This window comes from Aegilops tauschii, chromosome 3, assembly GCF_002575655.3.
Source record: "Aegilops tauschii subsp. strangulata cultivar AL8/78 chromosome 3, Aet v6.0, whole genome shotgun sequence".
Lineage (NCBI taxonomy): Eukaryota > Viridiplantae > Streptophyta > Magnoliopsida > Poales > Poaceae > Aegilops > Aegilops tauschii.
Window position 1 is genome coordinate 189,281,675 of NC_053037.3, and position 24,635 is coordinate 189,306,309.

General features: G+C 40.2%; 1 protein-coding gene and 1 long non-coding RNA gene across 10 annotated transcripts; one reads left to right on the forward strand and one right to left on the reverse strand.

The window, feature by feature from the left end:
- Window positions 1-2,989: 2,989 nt before the first annotated feature.
- On the forward strand, window positions 2,990-4,643 carry LOC109749622 (uncharacterized). The gene is made up of 2 exons (XR_006672032.2): window positions 2,990-3,401; window positions 4,378-4,643. It is a non-coding gene; the product is annotated as an uncharacterized lncRNA (long non-coding RNA).
- Window positions 4,644-5,675: 1,032 nt separating this feature from the next.
- LOC109749620 (uncharacterized) lies at window positions 5,676-23,711 on the reverse strand. 9 transcript variants are annotated; one of them, XM_020308573.4, is made up of 30 exons: window positions 23,475-23,711; window positions 22,420-22,638; window positions 22,017-22,326; window positions 21,368-21,528; window positions 20,296-20,361; window positions 18,439-18,556; window positions 18,219-18,328; window positions 18,029-18,124; window positions 17,577-17,700; window positions 17,224-17,291; window positions 16,103-16,189; window positions 15,870-16,022; window positions 15,672-15,773; window positions 14,002-14,061; window positions 13,815-13,936; window positions 13,643-13,730; window positions 11,480-11,584; window positions 11,289-11,390; window positions 11,163-11,215; window positions 11,013-11,076; window positions 10,791-10,925; window positions 10,597-10,709; window positions 10,422-10,515; window positions 10,083-10,302; window positions 9,498-9,628; window positions 8,368-8,520; window positions 7,901-8,029; window positions 7,729-7,827; window positions 7,580-7,618; window positions 5,676-6,261 (listed from the first exon to the last, which is right to left on the reverse strand). In XM_020308573.4, the coding sequence occupies exons 3-30, from the start codon at window positions 22,264-22,266 to the stop codon at window positions 6,124-6,126; spliced, it is 3,180 nt and encodes a 1,059-aa protein (XP_020164162.1). In that variant the 5' UTR covers window positions 22,267-22,326; window positions 22,420-22,638; window positions 23,475-23,711; the 3' UTR covers window positions 5,676-6,123. The 9 variants fall into 9 exon arrangements, with proteins under 9 accessions (XP_020164162.1, XP_020164161.1, XP_020164160.1 ...); XM_020308572.4 differs by having other exon boundaries at window positions 11,013-11,079; XM_020308571.4 differs by having other exon boundaries at window positions 11,289-11,393.
- Window positions 23,712-24,635: the final 924 nt, after the last annotated feature.

The following is a 24,635-nucleotide window of genomic DNA, read 5'->3' on the forward strand; positions in this document are numbered from 1 at the left end:
GACGACCACCAAAAGATGGGACACAACATGGTCACTAACCTAGTGCTCCACACTACATTTTTCAAGTCAGCACAAAGCGCTGCATGGAATGCTATTGAGAAGCTTGGAGAAAGACTCCGGGCGAAACTGCACAGAACCCAAAAACACCTCAAGGAATTAGAAGAGGAACTGGAAGTACTCATGGGGGAATTGGCAAAGAAGAAGTGCAAGAGTGACACCAGGGAGGAAGCAGAATGAGGAGACAACAACTAGATGACATATGGAATAGTATGTCAACCTGAAAAAAACATTTTAGGAGTAGTTTGATGAGATCATATAAGATGTGATATGATCTTACTTAGGAGTTGTCTGTGTGAATTAACTGTTGCATAGTTAATGAATGATGACATGCATTAAATGATGTTGCGTATGGTGTGAATGAAATTCTCACATGAATAGGATTACAATTAGACCCTCGCCACCTCAATAAGACTATAAGTAGAGAAGATACCACCATAGAAGTTGAGCATTAATATTGCAGACTTGGAAACTTCGAGGACAATGAGAACATAAGACCCCAACTATACCAACAGACGCGTTAGGTGTGAACCACTACCACTGTGTTATACTAACAGTCGTGCTAAGGCTTATATATATGTACTAGTGTGATGCTTGTATGGGTATCTGTTCTTGCATGTCTACTCTCTCATCCCTAAGCCAGCCGCGTACACTGTATCATTGGTGGAGAGGGGTGGGAAATCCGTTTTGGCGTGAAAACAACCGCGGAAAATGCCTCGAGTGGCGTGAAAAAATGCAGAAACAGGTGGCCGCAATTACTCGCATCGAGAGGTGAGCCTGACAGACTGGTACGGGCGTCAACGCCATTACAAAGGTACATCTTATCCAGTTATATGGTATCACAAATAGTTAGGACATTAGGCACGTATGAAAGTATATGATGTCGCACACAGTCATGAGGATAACTGTATGTGGTGGAAAACATATCTCACATTGTGCGCCAATACGAACCGTTTGCGTCTTATGGCACACGTTTTTCCCGTAAGTTATGTATGGAATGGTCAATACATCACAGACAATTGTCTCTGTGAAATCGTGTGTGCTCACATGCACATGGTTCCCTTTCTGGAACTGTGGGTGATAACTGACCACTTCGCAAACAATTCGTTCTGTATAACTGTGTGTACGTTATCACATAGTTTCTATTTTCCCTTCGTGCGTGATGGTCTACTAATCGCACATGTTTATTTTCTGGATACACGATTTAGTTTTTTAGTGTGTGCGACGTCGTCATTGAACACAGTTTGTCCCCATCATGCGCAATTGTGTGTGTGGGGGGGGCTTAATAGCCCCCTTGTGTACTAGTGACTGGGAGATGGATCGATGTTCACTATGCCCGATCATATCTAGCCAGAGAAGCAGCCACTTGGTGGAGGGAGTGCCAAGCTACCAAGAGATCAGGAGTAACCCTCACTTGGGGCAAGCTCAAGAAGGAAACCCGGAGAGCGATTCATATTACTTGCGGTCTCCATGTCCATACACCCCCGAGCCCTTTCTCCCTCCACTAAACCCCCCGCTCCCACCGCTTCCCATATTATCCGTCCACTTCCCCCTACTCCCATCATCTCCCTTCCTACCTTCCTCCTCAGCTCTCATCCATGGCCCAAATTGAGGCTTCTCGCGTAGTTGGTTTCATCCCACATTCTTTGTCCCTATGACTGATAATGCCACGTGTGTAACAGAAGTCCGGCATGTGCTCATACTCAAAACATTCCTAAGCAACTTATTATTTTTCTTCTCATATTCGTTCTCTGTTGCTACATCAACTTCAACACCTTTGTCTTTCTCTCCGTCTAGTGTAAACTCCCTCATCAAGGCACATTGATATCCAGCTTCACCATGACACAGAGAAACTTGTCAATACATCCATGTCGAGCACTTCTTTGAAAATCTTTGCTGACCATCTCCCCTATAGCTTTGTTTGGTGAACCCAGTAGTAGCCCGAAGAATCGAATCAGATTAGGTTGCACTCAACCCGATGTTGGCCAAAAGGTGAAGACGAAGATGTTCTCCTCTAGCTTCCTACATCCCAAACCCTTGACCAGACACCAGATCCTCCCCATAGTCTGCCCTATCACCCTTGCATGTGTTGGGCATTTCGGGAATAACCTCTCCGTGGCTCGCGGATCACCCGGCACCCAGTCGACTTTCTTATCTTTCTCCCTTTGCTGATCATTAGTCCCCTCTTCTCCGTCGCCAACAGCTTCAGTCCCTCCACCATCAGACCTTCCACCTCCTACATTCTACCTCCAGAGCCAGCCTAACACGAAGAAAAACCTAACTAGGGTTTTGGTCGTGTATGACCGTGCGCCCTAGACATCGCAGGGAATGCTTTCGTGGATGAATAGGGGAATGGGATGCCAAGGGATGTGTTTTGGTGAAGCAAACACGCAAGCAAGAGAGACCGAAACAACGACTAGATCACGCGGGTGTGGCCTTCGTCCCTGAGCAAGATCAATCATACCTCCATAAAAAATGCCAGCCGTCACCCTAGGGACGAAACTCGTGAAGATAAATTGCCTGATGGAGGCTTAGCAAGAGAGTGATGTTGGTGGAGAACTGACTGTTGCAATGAGAGGGGAGGGGAGAACTTTGAGTTTAGGGCTGACATAATTCCTCCCGAGCTGCAGAGTTGCCAATATCAGAGAGGGGAACTAATTGATCCAAGAAACAACATAGGCAGCTACGAAGTTTGAGAATATTAAAATGTAACCTAGCTAGGTAGAGCTAGAAACGAGCCATGGTACGGACGTATGCCCCGCACCCCCCCCCCCCCCCCCCCCCCCCCCCCCCCCCGCGTCCAAACATGTTGTGGGACAAAGGCGTCTATGACAAAACATTATCGGTCAGGGCCCACTGATGCCCCTTGAACACAGACAACACAATGCCCTCCTCGGCGTCCTAGTCCAGCGGCAGGCTGACAACATCTCATGTGGCATTGTTAAACATGCTCGAAATCACCATGAGGGCATGGCCAACGCTCCAGTCTGTACCGGTGCCCCAGCCGCCACATTGACCTGCCCGATGCCACGTCTGTCAAACCTATCGCCTGCAGAGCAAAGCGGTCTCCTGCAGAAGAGCTCGCCTCCTCCCTGACCAAAGAAACGAGGCGACCGCTCGGGCGACGCGGTGTGGGATCGGTCGCTCCACTCCCCGCAGGACCACGCAGACCCAACAAAAGCCGGCGGCGCAAGGGCGCGAACGAGAAGGGAGGCACAGGAACGGGAGAAGGGAAGCGCGCGAACCAGGGCAGTGGAGGCGCGACGCGCGAACAAGAGGAGAAGGCGGCGCACCCTCGTCCTCAGCCCGTCGTCGACATCGTCGATTCGAGCTCTCCGTGCAAGGTATGACACTACTTCTTCCCCTGCCTCCTCTTGTGCTGATGGCCAAAATGATTTGATTCAGATTGGTTCGGTAAATTAGGCTAGGGTTTGATGGATTCTGGTGATTTGTTCCAAGAACGAGATCAATTCCCCTATCCTGTGATTTAGATTCAATCAATCTGGATAAGGTGGACATGCTTGTAGAAATCCCCATCTATTACTCTGCAGTTTGCAGTTGCGGGTAGAAAATCATATTATTTAGTACGTGTGTAGAAGCTAGTAGAATCCATCTCCAGGAGCAATTATCAGCACCGGTTCAGTAAACTAGGCTTGGGTTTGATGGATTATGGAGATTTATGATTATTCGGTAAATAGCTTCTTTTCAAAAACCAGATTGATTCCCCTGTGCTGCGAACTAGGTTCAATTATTTGGGTCAGGAGGCTATGCTTGTGGAAGTCCCAATATTTTTCATCTGAAGCACTGTCTGTGGATGCATGTTGCAGCAGTAGGATCGTGGCCTGTTAGGATTAAAAACTTAGAACACATACCTGATGCAGGGTTACAGTTTCATAATCATCTGCGTCTTCAGAAAGTACCACTTGATGTACTTTAGAAACAAATGCTAGAATCTGCATGTGTTCGTTAGGAAGTCCACGTATATGTTCCACTAAAATCTGCACTATTGTTTTTGAAATATGCACTGTACTCAGAAATCTGCACTGTATCCTGAAATATGCACTGTGTTGTACCCAAAAATCTGCACTATAGTTTTTGAAATTCTATTTTTTAATTAAAATGATGGTTGTGCTATAAAACTCACCTGCAGTTTTTAAAACTGTAGTTGCACTACAGCAGGATACTTGTACTATTGTCTGTTACTCCACGCAAATTTAACAGGAAATGCTCTAGCCAAACCAAATGGCCAACTTAGAAAAAAACTATGTTTTCGACATGCTTGTTATTATACTCTTAACTTGTGTCTTGCTTCCCATGTAGATGTTCTACATATACGTGCAACAAAAGCGGGTTTCATGTGCCAGAAAGTGTAGAAGATGTGAGTTTTTTTTTTTGGAATGAGAAGAATCAAAGGATACAGCAACAAATTCAGTCTGAAATTTGCTTTGTGTGTTTACAAATCTTTCCTTTATGAGTATTTGGAAACCTTAAGATTATTCTGTTACTATGGGATTTTGTAGTGTCATGGACAAGACATACTTGTTGACACTGTTTGCATATCAATAGTGCTGATTTTTGTTTGGAAATCAAGTTGTTTGATAACTTTCAGTTTGTATGCTTGTTGATATCGTTGATTCAAATGGATGCTGGTATTGTTTAAATGTAGTGGATGTTTGATGTGTTGGAAAGGAGGTGAGAAAGAAAAAGTAAGATGATGACATCACATAGAGTAGCTTTCATTGGGTGATAGTGGCATCCAACAATAGCTTCATTCAAATTTATCTATATGGATGGTTGGGACAGCACCAAGGTGCTGCCTCCATTGTACATGCCCTGAAGGGGTCGGACTCCAACAGCTTCCCCATGAGGCCATGACGCTACCACCCATAACCTGCCCCTGCCCCTGCCCGTCCGGTACACCACGATCCCCAATTTCCCCATTGCATGTGGCAGTGCCACGCTGGGAGGGGAAGGCGACGCACAAGGACAACATCCCACCTCATAGGAAGATGGCGACCGCAAGGATTCAAAGATTTTAGACAGACTGCACTCCATTTTGCAAACTTCCATTCACTAACTGTGCTTGCTCCTAATTTTCTTATTGTTGTTTTCTACAAAATCATTTGTAATACTTGCAGATATGACATTTGACCAAGTTACCATACAATGCAAGGTTCGTTTGGAAACATTGATACAATTGGCTTCATGGCATCCAAAATTCTTCTCGGAACTTTGTGCACTTAATTCTGGATGTTTCTTCGCTTCTCCAATAATCTTCCCAAAAGCTAGGCATCCATATTCACAGTGGCCTGATTTCAATGCAACAAACTGTAGAAGAGTAAGAAGCATACACAGATGTAATGGACGGGCAATAAAGGCTGGTGTTGATCAAAACACAAAACAATTACTATGTCGAATACCATAAACCAAACAATAGGTGCTGCCAAGCAAATGAGTCGTGGTCAAGCAGGACTCCGTAGGCCACTCGGCTGTTCCAAGCACTTGAAATAGAACTCTAAATTGGCGGCCACCCCCATCACCTGCACAAAACCCGACAGAGACAACAAACTATATATGGCGACAGATTGAAACTGTACCGAAGATGTTAAAAGACGGTATTGATGTACATGGGGCAAGATTTCCCCTCTCTCACAGACTACCAATTCCACATTTTAGCAAGCCAACATGGCCATTTACATCATTTCCATTCTAACTTTTAAACCAATGAATTAGGTAAGTGATGGCCGTTGTCCCCCTAACAACTTGGGGAAACAGCAATCACGATGAATGTTGCTGTACAAGCAAAGGGATGCAGAGGTAAAACAAGTCAATCCCCACCATTCACCATTCTGATACGGACAACAAGCTAAGAGACTTATAACTGCTTTTCACCACAGCATGCAGCGACAGAGCCCTATATCTTTCAGCCAATGCAAACTAAACTGGGTTTTCTGAGCACAAGTTTTTTTTTCCCAACGAATGGTGATTCCTATGAGGCAAACAAGTTGGTATTTACAGCAATGCAGAAGCGCCTCATTCAAACTTGCAGGTAATTCTGAACGACAGTCACTTCGCTCGGAAATCATGTCTGAATGTTGTGAGATTTTGAGTGAATCTGTCTCTGTTCTTTGGTTCCAAGCTCCTTGTGACATCAGTCATGAGCTTATCGAAACATTGTGAGAGGCGTTGTTGCTGATCTAAAGGCTGCAAACAACAGATGTGTTAGCTCTTACATCGATAATCACCCTTCTGTTAATTACAGTAACACAAGAAAGAAAATTGGAAGGATCAGTGTAACTATCATAGCATAACTCTAGTGAGATGACAGTGTTCAAACTACAGAAGATATCCTGTTTAAGGAAACAAACAAATAGTTCACCCAGTATGTTATTTTTGACAGGGAGGCCCAGTATATTATTTATTTTCACATGTGCTACTTCCTCCGATCCATATTAATTGTCGCACACTTAGTACAACTTTAAGGGAGTACTTGAAATAGATTATTCCAGTACTATCGACAATTAAGATGTCATCAAAAGATAGTTCAGTTAGAAATATGTATTATCCTTGAAATAGATTATTCAAGTACTATATATTCCCTCCGTCCTGTAATATAAGAGCGTTTTTTACACTACACTAGTGTCAAAAACGCTCTTATATTACGGGACGGAGGGAGTACAATTAAGATGTTATCAAAAGATAGTTCAGTTAGAAATATGTATGATATTTCCTCACCAACTTGATATGCTTTACTACATGTGAAATCAAGATATCACAAGGTAACTTCAATAGACTAGTTGCAGCCTCTAGCACACTCCCTCTGTCCGGAATTAACTGTCGATGAAATGAAACGCGTCTAGATACACTCATTTCAACGACAGTTAATTCCGGACGGAGGTTGTATTTTTTTCATACCAAACATCACTGGTACGTTAAATATATTGAAACTTTTATAGTTCATCTTCTCCCAAACATTTCCCGCAGGAACAACGCTAATGGGGTTATAAGGATCACTTTTCAAGAAGTTACTTATTCTGCAATGTGACTATCAAACAAACATTGTTGAAAGCTTTGATGATATCTGCATATTCACAGTTTCTGGTGCAATCCTAAAAATTAATACCACCTAAGAAGAACACCTGGAACAAGAAACCTAGCCCTCCTGAATTACGTCAGATGTATGTGCCCACATGTACCATCTATTTGAGAAGATTGAAAACTATTAATACCAAATATTCAACCGAAACTTGATATGCGACATGATAGTCATAACAAATCTCAAATATAGTTTTCCTGGTGCATTTGTTTCGTCAAAATCATCGACAGAGCTACACTTTCAAGGAAATATTTCACAAAAGTTTACGTTTGACTTGCTTACTGATATTTACTCAAGAAAATTATATCCTAGCCATGAAATAAAGAGACCTAAACACTGATGACAAAATGAAGTTCAGCAAATGAAGAAAAAGAAGGGGAAAGGACAAAATGTATAATGGAGCTTAGAGCAAAAGAGCAATCTAACCTGTGATGCTAATATCTGTGCTCTCAGATCACTAAACATCTGCATGCCAAAACAGAAAAATTTATCAAAATTACATGAAAACAGTACGAACTAGGAGGAGAAAGAGAGAACAGGAACATGGTTACCAACAACAATAATAAGAGAGGCACCTGTTCACTGATCATTATCAAACTAAGTATTGGTCTACTGAGACTCCACTGGTTACCCGCATCCTCGAAGATAATGATTTCAAAAAGTGACTTCAGTATCTGTTGCAGAAAAAATATTATTATTATCATAGCAACCTTTTCGAATATGGTACAAAAGTTTAGCGTCACAAACCTGAGGAAATAAACTGGGGAGCTCCCCAATATGTCGAGCAAGATTCAGTGCAGCTGGTGATGGTGGATTATCACCAGCTGTTATATTGTTAAAATAGAAAGCTGCCAAGCTATCAATGGCAGAAGCGCACTGCCAAAAGAAAAAAATAGAACGCATATAACCCAAACAGCAATAGTATCAGGCATATACATAAGTAACAGAAAGATTTTCTTGCAACAAAACGTGATAAACTAGGTTCAGGCATATACATAGTAGATAATAGAACTTCATTATTCTTTGTTGTGGTTACAAGTTGTGAAGCAAGTTATCCCTTAGAACACCATAACTCAGGCACTGATCCTTCACTAGTGTCATGTTGTTATTACAGGAACATTTCAACACCATAACTCAGGCACTGATCCTTCACTAGTGTCATGTTGTTATTACAGGAACATTTCCAGGTGGTAAAGAGAACCATAGTGACATACCTGTGTTGATATTCCTGTATCTAATCCTTTCAAGCCAGATTCAAGCGAGGTGACAATATGCACAAATGTGCTTGTGTCCAAATTGAGGACAGAATTGATAGTGATATGGTTGTTGAAAAGAACTTCCATATATCCATAGTATGCTTTTGAAAGCTGAAAGAAATCAACAGTAATGATATGTAAAACAGATGCATCTACGTGACCACAAAATGCGGATTGTCACAACATCTTGATCATCATGGAGATCCGCGTATTTGCATATAGTCCATGGTTTAACCTACAAAAACATGATCCACACTACAAACAAAGGATACTGCTACTATTTAGACATGACCTATCATAACCAGCGCACAGCAAAACAAAAAAAAACAAGGTGCAAACAAAGGATATGGCTTACAATCCTGACTATTGTTTTTACATACTCCCTCTGTTCACTTTTATAAGACGTTTAGACAATTCAGACAGTGCCCAAAACAGTTCAGTGTCAGCTGTCCAAAACGTCTTACAAAAAAGAACGGAGGCAGAATATTATATTTGATTGAAACATACTCCCTCCGTTCCTAAATATTTGTCTTTCTAGATATTTCAATAAGTTACTACATACGGAGCAAAATAAGTGAATCTACACTCTAAAATATGTCTATATACATCCATATGTGGTAGTCCATTTGAAATCTCTAAAAAGACAAATATTTAGGAACAGAGGGAGTAGAATAATATGGGTTGGAATACGAATTATACTGTTTTAAATCTTTAGGTCATAGCACAGAACAAAAATTCCTCATGGAGAAGATTCTGGACACCAATACTTTCCATAAACCATTCAGTATGTGAACCCTGGTTGCATATGCACCCACAGCATATTACTTTTAACACACCAACCATGTAAATACATGAGATTACTTTATTAAGAAAGGATTTACTCAGTCGCATTGGTGCCACAATTTTGGTTCAGTTTCTGATGACCGAACTGTTGCATATGTCAAGGATACACGTTCTATGTGAAAAAGAGACAACAACTTCACTTCAGTGCTATAACACTTAACACAAATGTTTTCAGATAGCTAACAAACATAACATAGGAAAACAATCGTAACTAAATTCCAAAGATGGCATGAATAACTTGATACCTTTTTAAATGTCAATATGTCAGACAACGGAATTGACAGGGTCATCTTTAAAGATATATCAAGGGCATCCGCAAGTGCTCTGTCACCATAAAGCTCGAAGACACCAAAATTGACATAGTTCCCACATAGGGCTGCACATACAATTCAAGTGAATGCCAGTCAAAAGAACAGTAAATTATAGGCAAGAAGAGATTACAATTCCACAATGCGATTCAAATATTTTTATGTGACAACAGTATAAACACAGCAATAAGCAGCACTATTATCTTATTATAACCCTAATAATGCAAATAAAGCTTAGGTTAAAAACACGGCCCCATAAAACTTCCTAGAATCTGAATAAAGTTGCCTCCTACAACCAAAAGGCTTTTCACAGAAACCAGCCAAAATGTATAATTCACAAAATTTGCCCTTAATAGTCCCCTTGAAACAAGGATCTCTTTCAAGTGGCTGAAACATATATACTAATACTACATAAGTCCTTGAACATTTGTATCATATACAATGAAATTAACATCAGCAAAAACGTAAGCAACCAGCGGTCACAAAAGAAAATATGTTTCAAAACACAATACGCATACTCACCCCTTGAAAGAACAGTCAATGAAATCCATATGCCTTTGTATTTACTTCTATAAATATTAGTGCCATTTGGAAGCAATAAAATCCGTGAACCATAAGCCACAATCAGCTTACTAATCTCCCGGAACAGAAGGATCCCATTTGGTGATGACGAATCAAATGTCAATCGTTGAGCCTTATTCAAAACAAATTCAGACATGAACTTAAGTAAGGGTGTGGTGACCTGCATGTGATGATGAATGAAGAGAAGATTAATAAGCCATGGATTCTAGATAACAAGGTTAAGCTCAATAAAAGCAAAGTGTCCCAAAAAACATAACATTAGTGATCATTGACAACAACCTCTGGTTCATCAGTCAGCAGGGAGATGGCTCTCAACAGAAGAGGCATGCGAGACGGATACAACCAGTCAAATAGGAGGCCGTAAGTCCTGCGGCTGAATTAGATCAACAAAAGAGCAGTTAGTTTCCAAATTTTACAAATTATTGGGACACTTGTGTATGTTCAGAGAATACACCTGTTTGTGGCCATAGCAATGCCTCGTAGATCTCTCATCAAACCAGTAAATGCGTACTTTACAACGTCAGTCCGGAAAGCAGCATCAGCACTTGCCTCCAAATTAACTGCAACCTATAGTAAAAACAAATAATAAAATCAGATAACAAATGTGATAAAAAATCTATACTAACACAAAAATAACAAGCTATGCACCTGCAGAAGTGGCTCCATGAAACTTCGGAATTTTACTGGGCCATCCTCCATAAAGACCAAGCAGCCAAGGATGTAGTAGAAGTTAGTTCTACTGCGGACACATCTGTATTCTTCAAGAAACGGAAAATTTTCCCGCTGGCAGTATGAATAGTCAAAACAGAATCATTTCCAAGACCGAGAAGCGCAGATATCTATCAAATGAAAGTAGTGTGAAGCACTTACAGAATGATTTGCAATAATGAACTTTGTACTCTCCAGCTTGAGAAGAAGCTTTCCCGTCATATAGCTGCTATGGCAATACAAGATGAAAATAAAAATCATGATGCTAAACATGAGAAAATGAAAACTGAATACATAAATCTACAAGTTTACCCAGATGCAAGCTCCTGGAACAGTGAAAGAGTATGATCAATAACATCTTCGCACTGTATACACATCAAAGGTTAGCAACACCTTATAGATCGAAGTCAAAGCTGAAATCAGTAAATGAATAGTCACCTCAGCATAGCACTTCAGATTTGTAGCTATTTTCCCAACAATGACGTTGAGTAAAACTAAATGGTCAGTCAGTCCAAGAAGTTCAGACAATCTTGCATACAACTGCTGCAGCAAAGAAGCAGTGCTTTATAATATGACAGAAAGGTATATCAAGATGCAGTACAAATAATATCAATTTCATGTTTCTAAACCTTTGAAGCATGCATGGCTTGGTCCCCTACATATGACCTTCTGAAATTTTGAACAAAGATAAGAATAGCTCGATCAAGCCTTTGCTTACTTATTTCTTGATATCTCTGCAAAGAAAAGATAATGAGTTACAATTCACATAATAAGCTTGTGCCGCTTATAAATAAATACTGGTAAGCAAAGTAAAGCCCTGATCTGATGGCATGCCATCTAAAGATGAAAGAACAACAACAAACTCATGCAAGTTCAGCAAACGCAAGAGATAATATCACATACAATTCAATCTACGGGGGAAAAGAATTTCGAGTCACCAAGACATAATATCTATTAAGTAGGATATCTGCATATGGAATCAACATTTATGTCGTAAAAATCATCCCAAACCATGCTTTGTTGATGCCATGTGGGAATGTGGGGCAATAGCTCTGCTGGTACAAGCTTCACCCACCCAAAGGGGATAGAAATCTACTAGTTATCTAAATACCTTTGAATTGTGAAAGTTAAACTTCATTTAAGGCAGCTAGAGGTTGAGATCTTTGAAGGGAAGTTAAGAGATTGAGTTTGCGTAGCCCACGTATTCATGAACTGCTGCAATGTTAATGAGGAGCAAGCAACTACATAATTAGTCTTCTGTCTTCTCCTCTCGCATATTGTCTACATCAACCTCACTCTCACAACACAATCCATCAAATTCACCTCCAGCCAAGGAACGGGCATAAAAACCATAGGGCCAAAACCAAAACTGAAGATGAATTAACTGATTTTGCTCAGAACCAAATTTACGGAACCAAAAATATTTTGGTGAAATTGGTTTTAAACCACCAGATATCCAAAAAACCAATACATTGGCATACAAAGCAAATTATTTGGATTAAGGAACAAGCTCTATGGCCCCGTGGCACATTGTGAGCATCACAGCCGGGCCCATGGCCATCCACAATCCTCAACCTCATCATTCATGCACATGAACCAGATCAGCAGCAGTTAGATCCAATCACGAGTCCTCAACAAACAAACCCTAGAACGTAAGGAGAGGCTGCCATGTCACAAGCAACTCCTCGTGAATCCTTCTCCCTCTCCCTGTCTCTCGCAGCCACAGCGAGAGCAAAGGCCGACGGCAACCATTGACATGGCCAGCAATTTTTGCCAACCTAGCCTTCCTCCCTTGATTGCATACCTGGTGTGATGAGCATCTCTTGGTTTCCAGGTGAGTGTATAATGTGTTTGACCACTTCAAGTCAAAGATGTGTCCTTCTACCATGTAGCATGGTAAGGTGTTTCAGTCAAAGCTTGCTACTGGAGCAAACCTCGCACTACTCCCCAGCTCCCCACTATGAATTTGCAAATCTCAACAGACTGCCAGTGTTTAGCCAAGGAAGGAGGGGATGAGGCCAAGTCATCATGCCCTGGGCAAAACGCGTGCTACAATGGGTGGGACAGAGGGTCGCAAATCTCACAAGGGTGAGACAACTCCAAAAACACGCCCGTGGTTCAGATTGCAGGCAGCAATTCTTTGTACGTGATCTAATGTGCATTGTGTTTTAACCAAAAACCCAAACCGAAATGTCACCAAAGTTTCAGTTTACAAAAAACTAGTAGTAGCTGTTTCTGTTGCTGTTTTCAACTATGCAAATTAGTACAAAAACCAAAACCAAGTTTTCGCTTAACTGAATGTCCACTCAGACTCTAGCCCATACAGTAGACTATTTCAGTAACACGAGTGGCACTGGATGTAGGGTGCACGTCAAACAGTAAGTGTTTATGGGGGCTGTTGTTTCTGCCATTTCACTATACCCTCAAATTCAGTTTATTTTGCCTAAAGTGAACCTAACAGGTAGCATTGGGACAAAAATATGGTTGCTGTAAAGAGCACTGAACACTTCCAAAATTAATCATTTGAAGAAGGGCAGTTGCAATTTTACAAGGGAATGGAGAAATAGGTGGTTGGACATTTATGGTATAGCTGGGCAAAAGGTCAACACTGTTAAACTGTGAAGATTCTTGAAAAATAATGTTGTTCCAAAAACCAAAAGAACATGTCTAATAGCATTACCAATACTACATATGCAGGCATCTATATCAGATAGCACATAAAAAGGGAAAATCATCCTGCAAGCAAAACTAGCTCATCCTTCATGTCAAGCGACAAGATAATTTCACCTAACCTGTGCGTGCACCCCTGTGTCAGTAATATTTATCAACTGTAACACACGAGCCGCAAGTTCCGCATCGAATAACTCCTGTGAATCTTGGCTGCAGAAGAAAATGGCGAACCTTGTTTGTGAAAAGAATATTAGAAAAAGAGAAGGCAAACAGCAAACAAAATTAATTACTCACCTGCAACCAACAGTCTGCCTAATCTTGAGAATAGCTGCAATTATGTGGACCATCCATGCAATTTGCCCTTCAATGACAGACAGCTCAGCTGCATCTCCAGAAGCTGGTAATCTTGACCTTGCCTGTACAAATATTTTACTTTGAATCTCTTCTGGAATAAGGAAAATGAGAAACAAGACTGACATACCGTATAAGCTTGTAGAAGAGGCTCCATGATATTAATGATGAAGAGGCTACAGCTTTCATACTGCAAACTCATCAAAAGAAAGTAACTATCAGGGCATGCAATATAAAAAAAATTAAGCAAGTCCAAAAATCCCAAAAAAATAAGGACTTCCTTTTTCTAGAGAACATGCAAAGCCTTGCATGTAAATTTCTTGGGAGAAACAACATATAGAAGGGAAGGCCGCCAAGAGGTCACAAAGCCTCTCAGCGAACAAGCCGGGCCGAAAAAACAACAGTGTCCTAAGGGGTTTCACGTAACTACTGCATCCTGATGTCAAGGAAATCAGTGATTGATGTAATTCTATAGAAGGCAAACAGATAAAAGGAAGCAGGCGTTTTGCTACAAAAAAACTTACATGTAAAAAGGCACAATCACGTTTAGGAAACAATGAAATCGGATATAAACACATGTATAACAATCCATGAATGCATGAAAATATAAATCAAAATGAATCCATGGAAAGGGGGTCGATTATTACAGGAAATGGTAGAACAATCATTTAACCACTGCATCCTACTATCAAAGAAATCACCTGTGACTGAAGTAATTCTATAGAAGGCAAATAGATAAAAAGTAGCAGAAGATTTGCCAAAAAACTTATTTAAAGAGGCACAATAGCGTAGGAAACAATGAAATCAGATATAAACACTCATAGTGGTGAGTGCTGACTGGTGACTGAACATGCATAACAACTCCATCCAGATCTCAATTGAAGGAATTATAAGCCTGCATATATCGTCCACCATTCTATAAAAATATAAATCAAAATGAATCGATGAAAAGGGGGTTGATGATTATGGGAATCGGTAGAACAATCCTAATCAAAGTATCAAACCCTCATACCGAGTTGAACGGTATACAGCTACAATCGTAAGGAAGAAATTGTATCATGGTTCATAGTAAGAAATAGTGCAGGTAAAGAATTATGGATGAATTTTATACCTCAACGATCTCATATACTGAAATGTAATTAAAAATAGTTTTACATGAGTTGTCCAGATTTCTCTAATAGATCAGAGTGTAGAGTACATATATTCCTTCACATCAGTCAGTCCAAAACTCAGAGTTGAACAACACAGTTGATTCAGCAAAAATATCATGTGTGGTCACTAAAATTTCGTCAACAACTTAACAAATGCAACAAGATAAAGACTATAATGTTTGTCCGCTGCCTTATCTTTGTGTAGACTCTGAATTCAAACAAAGCACTCAATGTAGAGAATATTCTGAGGTTGCGAACAGTTTGTCAGCATCTTAACAGATCAAGATGAGTAGCAGAATGGTCATCTATTGCATTATCTATGTGTAGATTGCGCTGTTTTGGCAGCCCGAAAACTCTTGAGTTGAATACATAAGCTTACTGGACATGCTAGTCAGAGCACAAAGGTAAATATCACATGCTCGATCCAAAACTGACACATGCAAACACCTTAGCCACATTTACTGAAAAACTGGAATAGGGGCTAAATCCAACTGATGGAATGCATCCAGATGAGAAAGCAAATAAGGCATCTTATTTTCAGTTTACGAAAAGCTGGAATGTGTCCATGTTTACTGAGTCAAATCAATGTTTTGAATACAAAAGATATAATATATTAAATCAGAAAGAAAAATTTATGATGTAGCAGCACCTTGAATCTACAAAGATAAGGAAGACTCTCCAGCTGATCCTGGAGACTTTCCGCATTTTCTAACGGATTATCTGGGTCTGGTGAGTTGTCCGCAAAGCTGGCCTGTGATGAACAGAAATGACATAATAATAAGAATGGCAAACAGTTTCTTCTTAGACTGAAATAAGGAAGTAGTTGACCTCTCACAGAAGAAGGTACCTGGACAGAATTAATTCTAGAAGTGATAAAACCCTCCGTAATTTTGGGTACAGTTTCATCAAGCAGACTTGGTGTATCGCCTTTCAAGTAAGGCACAGATGTCACCAGCCTTGACCAGAGACTTAAAAGATAGTAGACGCTATTACTGGCCCACTACAAAATAAATAATCGGTATCATACCAAAGTCATAACACACAACAATCAACAAAGATTAAGTGAGCAAGAAGACAAACCTGCCATGATAGCAATGATTTAGTTGTAAACTCTGCTACGAGACCAAGCCATTCACCATAGAACTCAACATTCAGAAGCTCTGATAACTGCGAGGTATAACAGATCAAATGTTCAAAACATTTAATAAAAAGATTGAAACATTCCTAGCCTGAAGGATGCCTCTTCTACCGAGGCATCACACATGGGGCATAAAATCAGTACAAACATGAAGTAAGCTAATTAATAATTTGACCCGAAAATGGATAACAACCAAATTTAAACCAAATCACCTGGATGTAGGCATTCCCAATATGACATAAATTAGATTCACAAAAATAAACAACTACGGAGTATCACAGAATAAATATGATACAGTTTGATAGAATGTTGCTTCAATTACAAATTACAGATTAAGTTACACTATTTTCGACTAAACAAATCAATTCATGGCAAACTTTGAATAGAAAAACAACATTAATATGGTTTCGCTTGAAGACAAGTAAAATTGCAATTTGAACATAACAACAGAAATAAGTCATAGCTCACTAACACATGGTATATTTGGCAAGAGAAAAACAAGAACTACAACCATACGAAACTGAGAGATGTCATTATCCAGCAACAAGTTTATTTACAAAAATGAGCCCCAAAAATATACAAAAATGAAACCCCAAAAAATCAACATACATGGGCGAGCCATAAACCACAACAGGTCACCACTTAAGACATTGACAAGAATAATGATTGTGGTATGAATACAATGTTCCATCAAGTACAGTGATGCTTGTTTATGGCTACCATTTCAAATAATACATCAGCAGTCACAGCACAGAATGATGGAACTCAAGTATAGCATAATTGGTTGACCGATTTTTGTCATTGATGAAGCTAAAAGATTTGGAGAAGCTACAAAACCAAAATAGTACTACCTCATGCATCCAATACCAGGAGAGCGAACTTTGGTGAAAACTACATGCATACTTCACAGCTGTTGCATCACTATCATTACTGCAATGGATAAGTTTGTCTATAGTCTACTAAATACTTGAAGAAACAAACATAAACATAAACATATCTTTGGTCACAGAACAGACAATAATTGATGTAGGGTTATTCTTAATTTAAGTAACAATATCACAACCTGGTAATTCACTTTAAAACGTCCCAGAAGACGGCAGAACTCATGGTAATTTCCATGATCAGCGAGACCTGTTAATGGTAAGTCAAAATAAATTACATAAAATTATTTAATTCTTTCCACAGGTGCATCGGTAAGTTTGGCTTCTCCTGAACATAAATTTAGCTATGACTTGTAATTCAATTCAAGACTTTAGGTTCACGCAACTAGTAATTAGCTAGTCAACTTATATGCTTCTTAACTGGTGCATAACAGGTTTGTTCCCTTCACTAAAGGACTTCAATCTAAGACTATTGTTCTGAACTGAAAAACAGCACTATTAACAATCTTGCGAGCAAAACATAGAAGTGCTAAACCTTGGCCTGTTTGGAGTATCTCCCTGGTGCCTGACATCAGATGTGAGAGAAACTGGGACCTGGCAGGGTCTTCCACAAAAAGACTTCGCCTGACAGAAGCAAGTCTGACAAGACATTCCAAAGCCTGTAGAAAACAAGGTCCTTGCACAGATACATACGACAAGCATTTCTTGAAGAAAAAAATCGATGTAAAATTCATGACAAAATTAAAATATGCTTCTCAGACTCGGATATCACCAGGAAAATACTGCTCCTACATCGGAGTCAATCAAAATATTAAACATCAATATTCATGACTTGCAGGTTCTAATAGCTAGTAACATACCAATACTAAATATATTAATAACCAGCCAATCAAAAGGTCGTTTAAGCATGCAGAACCGTGGATCACTGGTGGTACATTTGCAGAATGTACTACTGATAACACAGCATTCAGATCACTTAAAATGTACCTCTTTTGAAACAGATGTATCATTGACTTTGTAGTAATCAAAAAAGATCTGAACAGTGGAAGGATCTTGAAGGAGAGGCCTCCAGGATGCAGGAAGCTGCATGAAGATATAAATATGCGTAAACTACAAGAAAAGGCAAAAAAAGAAGTGTCCGTTTAATAGGAAGCTAACAATTAAGCAACCAATATACCTGCACTGTTCCAAATTCTTCAGAGCTCTCATCCACTGGAGAACCAACAAAGTCAAATGACAAGCACCTCAATGCAAGCGAAATAGGAACACGCCTTAGCTCATCCGGTACTGTAATTTAAGAAGAATTGTATTAGTTGGTGGAAATGAAATCAGAGTAGGTATTCTAATAAAGTCTACTGGAATGACAAATCATGCCCACGTAACACCTCGAACATCACCTTCACTTTTCAATTGGTGTAATGAGGTAAGAGAAATTTGGAAAATCTGCAGAAGAAACTGGTCCTTGAATGAAGTTGCAATTTTTCTGTGAAGTGTCAAAGGCATTGCAGAGTTTGCCTGCATGCATAAAAAAAAGATAATAAACATTCAACTTACTCATACAGCATGCCTTAAGAAAGGGAAATGATTGATACAAGAAATGAGCAGTACTGAAAAAAGGAAAATAGGTCAATTATAACAACTAAAAATCATGACCAGAAGTGATGATGCTGGTCGTAAACACCAAAAGCTGAAGGTAGTTTCCAATATGAATAGAACAGTTAACTGTATACCGATAACTTTAATTGGTCCAACTATTCATAGAGTGGTTACAGAAACACAAAGAAGTAATATGTTCAATTGAAACTAGTAGAGACGCAATTAGGATATTTTTCTTTTGCGTTAAGCTAGTAAGCTAGCTATCCATGTGCCAGAACAATGACTAGATTTCGAGATCTTATGGGTTTCAACTCTAGCCTACCCCAACCCTAAGATATTTGTATTCTTTATTCATGTTATGAAGAGCACAACACTTGGTTCCACCTTCAATGCAAACAGAACTCCTGTTATGAGGAGTTGAAAGTAACGTTCAATCATCTATCCAGAAGTAACAACAAAAGGCGGAAAAGGAAAAGAAGGCCATAAAAAAGATTGGATGAGAGGTCATACTAACAGATGACCTGCAACAGCTTCAAGCAGTTGTAAAACTGTCAGACTTCGCCCACTAGCAACTAAGTGAGACTGCACCTATCACGATTGATACTAAATCCCTTAAAAGTTTAGTGCGCACGTGGAATCCATATGGGTTATGGAGTAAATTAGAGAATTTATTCCAAAAATAAGAAAGCATGCACCCATACAACAGATGTAAACCAGTAATTAATCTCTGAATATGTACAAGATACAGGCTGTCTGGAGAAGAGACCAACTTTGACTGATAGCCATCAAATCTGTGGGATGAATAATCAGGATGAATGGACCCACTTTCCCCGTATATCTCAAACTTAAACTTTTGTAGTTTCTAAAATTAGCATGGAGATATAAATGAAGATTGAACATCGATGAGCCAACTATACCTATTAATTAATATTAAATACACCTGCTTATTAATATGGGATTAAACAGTAATATTCTAACCATTAGGACTGTGCATGCTCTTTTGCACGCCAATAATGACACATTATTTAGTACGAATGTAGTGAGCCACATTGTTTACAAGGCGTCCTGCCTTGACGCTTAGGCGATAAGGCACCCTGGCAGCGCCTTACAAATATGCCCGCTTTAGGCGCTTAGGCGTCAGAGCAGGTGGTGCTCGCTTTAGGTCGCCTTTTTTTTGCAGGAGCGCCTTAGGGGCCAGTTCTTTTGGGCGGCTTAAAAATTAAGCTGCCTCTCCCCAGCTTAAAAAATAAGCCACCCTCTAAGTTTGTTGAGACTTCCAAATTAGTTATCCCATAACTAGTTTAGAAGCCCCAATGAACAAGAGAGTCAGTTTAACACCTTATAAACAATGGTGAGTGGTAAGTCCATCGTGTTCGCTAGTACTCATACACTCTTAACTCACACACAGTGTCCTATGAATGTACGTGTTAGTGGTTCTATGCCCATGGAAGCTAGATATGTCCGTCAATAAAACTGTGCATGACGAATAACGTTAGACAACAAAATATTGTGCAGCATTATAGAAGCAACAATGGCAACACCTTTTTTGGGAAGTCAACCAATGTATTAAGTGTTAATATAAATGCCTAACCATATTGAATAGAGAAGAAACCGTTTATGGAAACAAGATATACAGTAGAAAATTTTCCAGATCTCACCTGGTTCATTTCCATTACGAGAAAATTTAGTATCTTCAATCCTATTAAATAGTGATCCTGAGATGCCTGAAGACATAAGCATAAGCAACAAATTTAGAAAACTGAATCAGATAACATTTGACATGGCATGATTTAAAAAAGTTCCAAGTGAAATTTTATTGCAGAAACCTGCTTCATTACAATTCGCTTTCTGTAAATAGGTTGATTGTAATTGGCACTATGCTACATGCTAAAGACATGCAATCAGGTTTTGGCATGAACAAGACTTCTGCTTCATAAAACCAAAGGTGCTTTAGAAAGTACAATTCATCACACTGACTTGTCACCCTCTTTGCTTTTTTGTATCTGGAAATGGAAATAACTATACTACAAGTACACAGCACAAGAAAGTGCATTTTGGAGCAATTAAAAATGTGATAAAATAACTCAAACCGTACCAGTTCTCGGTATAATTATCAACTGAAACACTGTTAAATTTGAAAGCTGGTGCTTGCTCCTCATAGAACATTAAGAAAGTCAAGTTCGATTTACCAAGGAGATGCAAAACCAAAATAATAACTCTGTTAAATACCTCCAAGAAGTTAAATTCTTAAAGCCATCAGGAATTAAGCACTATATATTTTGCTTACAACTTACTGTCTTTCTGTCTAATGAGAGTCATAACCATTGTTTATAAGGCGGTAAGGCGACCTAAGGCAAGCACCAACCGCCCTGACAGCTAAGCGACGCCTAAGTGCCTAAAGCTGGCATAATTGCAAGGCATTGCCTGGGCACCTTGCCGCTTAAGCGTCACCTAGGCATCCAAGGCGGGACACCTTATAAACAATTGTCATAACATCCATACATTTTCACACGCAGATGCATATGTATCTGGCACAGCTGGTTATATTTTGACGGTTGGTTCTGAGGAGAAGGTTTCAGTCAACTATGACGTATGGAGTCCTTACTTAAAACATGACACAACTCTACTTTAAGCAACAATAATTTTCCCAGGTATGGAGTCCATACTTAATACATGATAGGAAATCAGGCAACTCCATTACGAATGCAAAAAAACGCAAGAAATACTTACCAGAGCTAAGAAATCTGTCGCTTCTTTAAAAATCTCTCTGAATCTGTCGTCATCAAACCATCCAAATTTTGTTATCCGACATGCAAGCTGAATTAGGGAAATAGTCACGAAGTTCTGCAATTTAGGTCCTCTTGCCGCAAGGTAGTTCATGACATAATTCCCTTCACACAGATTACAAATAGATTAGTCTTTAATTAGGACAAAAAGATGGCGCAGAACACAAGTGTGTTAGGGAGGATAGAGATAAATAAGTTATCTATTTCAGCTAAAATGCATAAACATAAAAATTGAGATAAAATGAACATAAATACTTATCCCTTCCAGGTATGCTACAGGAGCACAAAAAAAGGTAAGGATAGAGTATGTACATTATCATTTCAGCTTTGTAGTAAACATAAATGCTTTTAAGGACAAATAAAAATAAGTTGTGAAACAAGGAAATGACAAACTTATTCATTTGGTAACTTATACTCAAGATCTGCAAATGCCCAACTACCTTGCATGGTTACATGACAAGTACAACATGCACATGAATGTGAAGATATAGAAAGAGACATAAAGCCAACATGCCATGCAGATGCAACAGTTGAAAGAATCAAAACTCAATGACATGCAATATCATGCTATGTTGTCGGAAAAGAAACATTACGGATATCAAGGCGCAATTGTAGAGAAAGACTGCGATCTGACACTTGCTTCACCAAGCTTGTACTGGCCAACATCAAGGCATATGGAGTTGACGCATTGTCCAATATATATTGGCACTGCGAAATGTAGTCACTGTTCTCTGAGAAGCACTTGAGCGTACTTTCTGCATGTGCTCTCTCAGCCGAGTCTCTAGAGTTGTAAAGCTTTTCGCACAACACCTCTAACTGTGCTAGGCTCTCCATTGAAGACATGAACAAGGAGCTCCAATTTTCCGTTTGATCAAGTATCCAGGATTAATATGCCACCAGGTTCTGAATTAATATCCACGAATTTGCATGAATGGTCATCACAAACTTAAAGTTAATGCATTAGGTATTCGCTTCAGTAGGGAACTTAAAAAGTACCATAAAAGCTCTGAAGCTGAAATATATGATTCTAGCACATGAAGAAGGATTGTCACAATACATTCATATTACAAGAGAAATGTTCCAACAACAGAGTTTCTCAGGTACAGTCTTTTCAGTGAAGCTTAATCAAAGATTAAGACACAAGACACAAGAGAAAACACCTAACAAACACTTAAATCGCCAATACCAGCCACAATCAGCCTGGGGTTGAGTGATCTGCACGGATGGAAATGCAAGACTCAGTGATGGCTAAAGAAGCACAATGAAAAAATAATCATCTAAGCAGAAGTTTCTGTTGCATTTTCTATAATGCACAAGTGCTCTCTAACACAAACACCCAGGGGTACAGCAAAACATAATGGCAGAGTGGCGACCTTAAAAATTAACTAAATGATGCATCTGTAAGCCGTTCTATTTTACAGAGCACAAACAAACACAAATACCAGATCACAGGTATTGAACAGCACGATGAGATGACAAGTTGACAAGTACTTTGAACAGGAAATGCATGCTGCATTTGCTATACAAATTATTCATACAAAACCCATTTCGGTATATAGGCAAATCGGCAAAAGAATCACAGCACTAGAAGCTTGTGGTATCATCCCCTAATCGTCAAATCACCCATCCGATTGCAACACAATAGCGTCAATGCATCAAAACCGTTCTACTTCGCTCCCTTATCCAAGGATCTAAGCACAGCACAAGCCACGAGAAAGCAAAGCCGAAGATCCGATCACCATCAGAGAACAAACCAAGCAATCATCTACCCATAAACGACCACGTAAGCATCCTCGGGAGATCCGGCGAACTCCCAACACGTCGAGATCCCCCGAACCCCGAGCGACCCCGCCGCGAACGCGCCGAATTCCACGGCATTCCAATCCTAAAACGCCGGAACGGGCACCGCGTTGGCGGCCTGAGCTACCACCAGGGGCCCGATCGAGCTCCCCGCGCTGAGGCGAGGCGAAATCGCGGCACAGGCAACTCTACGGTAGACGTCGGGCAGAGAAGCATCGCGGCCGCGGCGATCGGGGGCGTGCCGGACCTACCTTATCCCCGTGCCTGCGGAGTCCGCGGAGGTCACTGTCCGACGGCGGCTGTGGTGGCTAGGTCTAAGGCTGCCGTCTCGGCGTGGGGATCGGAGGCGTGCGTTTTTGGGTGAGGGAGGGGTGTGGGAAACGGAAATGAGGAAGCTAAATAGGAGGGAGGACGACGGGGTGGGGGTGGGGGTGGGGGTGGGGTGGGGAGCGTGTGTGCGTGCAGCGGTGGGGAGTGGGAGGCGATGATGTGCGGCGCTGTGGTGTGCCGGTGACGGGAAGTGATGGGCCGGGTTGGACTTTGCGTCTGGAGATTTCTCTGCTAGGGTTCATCCACGCACGCATCATCACTTTTGCTAGCCTATCGTCCGGTACAGCTTACGACAACTGTTATTTTCTTTCTCTTTGTTTTACACAAAATACAGGTTGCTACAAGATTCATTTTTCTTAAACACGCATGTTAGGGCTGCTGTAGGCTGGTGAAGCTGGCTCGGTTTAGTCCCGCCTCGCTTACAGGAGTAGGCCATGACCAGCTTATAAGGGAGAGATTCCTTCCTCACTTCAGTCCGGTCTTTTGGGATGAAGTGGACTCTTTGCTGAATGCTGGCCCGTGTGCGCATAAACATCCAGAGTGTGTGCTAGACCAAGTTGGATGCCAATTCATGTAGGCTATCGTTCAGTGACGCGTAGCACGAAACACTCCGATCCTCACAAAAGTTGTCATCCTCGCGACACTAAACTTGCCATAAAAGCGTTGGAAGTTGTCATGTGTTCGTGCCACATGTGTGACACTTATCAGGATACTATTTTCTTTCTCTTTGCTTTACACAAAATACGGGTTGCTACAAGATTCATGAAGCCTATATTTATTAATATTATTTATGTTTGTACATTTAAGAGAAAAATATTGTTAACTATTTATGTTTGTGCATTTAAGAGAAAAAACATTGCTAATTTCGTTCTTGGGTAAATCGAGTACAGTTATTGATATTTCATCAATTTATTAACTAAGACACAATCTACAAAGATATTATCATAATCATACGTCGTTGAAATGAAAGAAGAGGCAAAAGGTTGCCTCAAAGTATATAGTAAAATATACATTGGATTAGACTAACTAATACTAGATAAATTTGCTTGGTTTGGATTTTGTATGTGACGGACCGATGAAGG